General features: G+C 38.8%; 1 protein-coding gene across 1 annotated transcript in view; it reads left to right on the plus strand.

The window, feature by feature from the left end:
• The first annotated feature begins 5,624 nt into the window (after positions 1-5,624).
• LOC135529226 (solute carrier family 35 member G2-like) overlaps positions 5,625-5,874 on the plus strand; it is a 3,420-nt gene continuing 3,170 nt past the window's right edge. The window contains exon 1 of the mRNA XM_064958074.1: positions 5,625-5,874. This exon is cut by the window's right edge and continues 3,170 nt beyond it. Coding sequence (XP_064814146.1) covers positions 5,644-5,874 — 231 coding nt within the window. The 5' untranslated portion in view covers positions 5,625-5,643.

Below are 5,874 nucleotides of genomic sequence, written 5' to 3' on the forward strand. Positions count from 1 at the left end.
GTATATTACCACCAGTATATTACCACCAGTCAGTATATTACCAGTCAGTATATTACCACCAGTATATTACCACCAGTATATTACCACCAGTCAGTATATTACCACCATTCAGTATATTACCACCAGTCAGTATATTACCACCAGTCAGTATATTACCACCAGTCAGTATATTACCACCAGTCAGTATATTACCACCAGTATATTACCACCAGTCAGTATATTACCACCAGTCAGTATATTACTACCAGTATATTACCACCAGTCAGTATATTACCACCAGTCAGTATATTACCACCAGTCAGTATATTACCACCAGTCAGTATATTACCACCAGTCAGTATATTACCACCAGTATATTACCACCAGTATATTACCACCAGTCAGTATATTACCACCAGTCAGTATATTACCACCAGTATATTACCACCAGTCAGTATATTACCACCAGTCAGTATATTACCACCCACCAGTCAGTATATTACCAGTCAGTATATTACCACCAGTCAGTATATTACCACCAGTCAGTATATTACCACCAGTCAGTATATTACCACAGTCAGTACCACCAGTATATTACCACCAGTCAGTATATTACCACCCACCCAGTCAGTATATTACCACCAGTATATTACCACCAGTCAGTATATTACCACCAGTCAGTATATTACCACCAGTCAGTATATTACCACCAGTCAGTATATTACCACCAGTCAGTATATTACCACCAGTCAGTATATTACCACCAGTATATTACCACCAGTCAGTATATTACTACCAGTCAGTATATTACTACCAGTCAGTATATTACCACCAGTCAGTATATTACTACCAGTAGTATATTACCACCAGTCAGTATATTACCACCAGTCAGTATATTACCACCAGTCAGTATATTACCACCAGTCAGTATATTACCACCAGTCAGTATATTACCACCAGTCAGTATATTACCACCACCAGTATATTACCACCAGTCAGTATATTACCACCAGTCAGTATATTACCACCAGTCAGTATATTACCACCAGTCAGTATATTACCACAGTCAGTATATTACCACCAGTATATTACCACCCAGTATATTACCACCAGTCAGTATATTACCACCAGTATATTACCACCAGTATATTACCACCAGTCAGTATATTACCACCAGTCAGTATATTACCACCAGTCAGTATATTACCACAGTCAGTATATTACCACCAGTCAGTATATTACCACCAGTCAGTATATTACCACCAGTCAGTATATTACCACCAGTCATATTACCACCAGTCAGTATATTACCACCAGTATATTACCACAGTCAGTATATTACCACCAGTATATTACCACCAGTCAGTATATTACCACCAGTCAGTATATTACCACCAGTCAGTATATTACCACCAGTCAGTATATTACCACCAGTATATTACCACAGTCAGTATATTCAGTATATTACCACCAGTCAGTATATTACCACCAGTCAGTATATTACCACCAGTCAGTATATTACCACCAGTATATTCAGTATATTACCACCAGTATATTACCACCAGTCAGTATATTACCACCAGTATATTCAGTATATTACCACCAGTATATTACCACCAGTCAGTATATTACCACCAGTCAGTATATTACCACCAGTCAGTATATTACCACCAGTCAGTATATTACCACCAGTCAGTATATTACCACCAGTATATTACCACCAGTCAGTATATTACCACCAGTATATTACAACCAGTCAGTATATTACCACCAGTCAGTATATTACCAGTATATTACCACCAGTCAGTATATTACCACCAGTCAGTATATTACCACCAGTCAGTATATTACCACCAGTATATTACCACCAGTCAGTATATTACCACCAGTCAGTATATTACCACCAGTCAGTATATTACCACCAGTCAGTATATTACTACCAGTCAGTATATTACTACCAGTATATTACCACCAGTCAGTATATTACCACCAGTCAGTATATTACCACCAGTATATTACCACCAGTCAGTATATTACCACCAGTCAGTATATTACCACCAGTCAGTATATTACCACCAGTATATTACCACCAGTCAGTATATTACCACCAGTCAGTATATTACCACCAGTATATTACCACCAGTCAGTATATTACCACCAGTCAGTATATTACCACCAGTATATTACCACCAGTCAGTAGTATATATTACCACCAGTATATTACCACCAGTCAGTATATTACCACCAGTCAGTATATTACCACCAGTATATTACCACCAGTCAGTATATTACCACCAGTCAGTATATTACCACCAGTATATTACCACCAGTCAGTATATTACCACCAGTATATTCAGTATATTTACCACAGTCAGTATATTACCACCAGTATATTACCACCAGTCAGTATATTACCACCAGTCAGTATATTACAGTATATTACCACCAGTCAGTATATTACCACCAGTCAGTATATTACTACCAGTATATTACCACCAGTCAGTATATTACCACCAGTCAGTATATTACCACCAGTATATTACCACCAGTATATTACCACCAGTATATTACCACCAGTCAGTATATTACCACCAGTCAGTATATTACCACCAGTCAGTATATTACCACCAGTCAGTATATTACCACCAGTATATTACCACCAGTCAGTATATTACTACCAGTCAGTATATTACCACCAGTATATTACCACCAGTCAGTATATTACCACCAGTCAGTATATTACTACCAGTCAGTATATTACCACCAGTCAGTATATTACCACCAGTCAGTATATTACCACCAGTTTATTACTACCAGTCAGTATATTACCACCAGTCAGTATATTACCACCAGTCAGTATATTACCACCAGTCAGTATATTACCACCAGTCAGTATATTACCACCAGTCAGTATATTACCACCAGTCAGTATATTACCACCAGTATATTACCACCAGTCAGTATATTACCACCAGTCAGTATATTACCACCAGTCAGTATATTACCACCAGTCAGTATATTACCACCAGTATATTACCACCAGTATATTACCACCAGTCAGTATATTACCACCAGTCAGTATATTACCACCAGTATATTACCACCAGTCAGTATATTACCACCAGTCAGTATATTACCACCAGTATATTACCACCAGTCAGTATATTACCACCAGTCAGTATATTACCACCAGTATATTACCACCAGTCAGTATATTACCACCAGTATATTACCACCAGTCAGTATATTACCACCAGTCAGTATATTACTACCAGTCAGTATATTACCACCAGTATATTACCACCAGTCAGTATATTACCACCAGTATATTACCACCAGTCAGTATATTACCACCAGTCAGTATATTACCACCAGTATATTACCACCAGTCAGTATATTACCACCAGTATATTACCACCAGTCAGTATATTACCACCAGTATATTACCACCAGTATATTACCACCAGTATATTACTACCAGTCAGTATATTACCACCAGTCAGTATATTACCACCAGTCAGTATATTACCACCAGTCAGTATATTACCACCAGTCAGTATATTACTACCAGTATATTACTACCAGTCAGTATATTACCACCAGTCAGTATATTACCACCAGTCAGTATATTACCACCAGTCAGTATATTACCACCAGTATATTACCACCAGTCAGTATATTACCACCAGTATATTACCACCAGTATATTACCACCAGTCAGTATATTACCACCAGTATATTACCACCAGTCAGTATATTACCACCAGTATATTACCACCAGTATATTACCACCAGTCAGTATATTACCACCAGTCAGTATATTACCACCAGTTAGTATATTACCACCAGTCAGTATATTACCACCAGTCAGTATATTACCACCAGTATATTACCACCAGTCAGTATATTACCACCAGTATATTACCACCAGTCAGTATATTACCACCAGTATATTACCACCAGTATATTACCACCAGTATATTACCACCAGTCAGTATATTACCACCAGTATATTACCACCAGTATATTACCACCAGTATATTACCACCAGTCAGTATATTACCACCAGTATATTACCACCAGTCAGTATATTACCACCAGTATATTACCACCAGTATATTACCACCAGTCAGTATATTACCACCAGTCAGTATATTACCACCAGTCAGTATATTACCACCAGTATATTACCACCAGTCAGTATATTACCACCAGTCAGTATATTACCACCAGTATATTACCACCAGTCAGTATATTACCACCAGTCAGTATATTACCACCAGTCAGTATATTACTACCAGTCAGTATATTACTACCAGTCAGTATATTACCACCAGTCAGTATATTACCACCAGTATATTACCACCAGTCAGTATATTACCACCAGTCAGTATATTACCACCAGTCAGTATATTACCACCAGTATATTACCACCAGTCAGTATATTACCACCAGTATATTACCACCAGTCAGTATATTACCACCAGTATATTACCACCAGTCAGTATATTACCACCAGTATATTACCAAGAGTCAGTATATTACCACCAGTCAGTATATTACCACCAGTATATTACCACCAGTCAGTATATTACCACCAGTATATTACCACCAGTCAGTATATTACTACCAGTATATTACCACCAGTCAGTATATTACCACCAGTCAGTATATTACCACCAGTCAGTATATTACCACCAGTCAGTATATTACTACCAGTATATTACCACCAGTCAGTATATTACCACCAGTCAGTATATTACCACCAGTCAGTATATTACCACCAGTATATTACCACCAGTCAGTATATTACCACCAGTATATTACCACCAGTCAGTATATTACCACCAGTCAGTATATTACCACCAGTCAGTATATTACTACCAGTATATTACCACCAGTCAGTATATTACCACCAGTCAGTATATTACCACCAGTCAGTATATTACCACCAGTCAGTATATTACCTCCAGTCAGTATATAACCACCAGTATATTACCACCAGTCAGTATATTACCACCAGTCAGTATATTACCACCAGTATATTACCTCCAGTCAGTATATAACCACCAGTATATTACCACCAGTCAGTATATTACCACCAGTCAGTATATTACCACCAGTCAGTATATTACCACCAGTATATTACCAACAGTATATTACCACCAGAGGCTATATACAGTAGGGAGGCTATATACAGAAGAGAGGCTATATACAGTAGGGAGGCTATATACAGTAGAGAGGCTATATACAGTAGAGAGGCTATATACAGTAGGGAGGCTATATACAGTAGCGAGGCTATATACAGTAGGGAGGCTATATACAGTAGAGGCTATATACAGTAGAGAGGTTATATACAGTAGCGAGGCTATATACTGTAGAGCGGCTTTAAAAGTAGCGAGGCTACATACAGGCACCGGTTAGTCAGGCTGATTGAGGTGGTATGCACATGTCGATATGGTTAATGTGACTATGCATATATGATAAACAGAGAGTAGCAGTAGTGTAAAAGAGGGGTGTGCGGGTGATGGGTGGTGGGACACAATGCAGATTGCCCAGTTAGCCAATGTGCGGGAGCACTGGTTGGACAGTTGAGGTTAGTATGTACATGAAGTAACTCTGACCTCTGTCCTTCTCCAGTGTGCTCTGATCTGCTGAAGGAACATGGATGTGTCTGGGGGCCAGCAGCAGTATGGAGGATCTAAGAAGAGGGTGAAGATCCATCCCAATACCGTCACAGTGAAATACGCCTCCCACTTCCCCCAGCCTGGAGACGAGGGTTACGACGATGCTCCGTCCTTTGAGGACTTTGGGTCGTTTGCAGAGGCCAGCCCTGCCAAGAGACTGGTGACAGACAGTAGTAGGAGGACTTTCTTTGGCACCATAGAGACCCCC

This window comes from Oncorhynchus masou, unplaced genomic scaffold (assembly GCF_036934945.1).
Source record: "Oncorhynchus masou masou isolate Uvic2021 unplaced genomic scaffold, UVic_Omas_1.1 unplaced_scaffold_1124, whole genome shotgun sequence".
Taxonomy (NCBI): domain Eukaryota; kingdom Metazoa; phylum Chordata; class Actinopteri; order Salmoniformes; family Salmonidae; genus Oncorhynchus; species Oncorhynchus masou.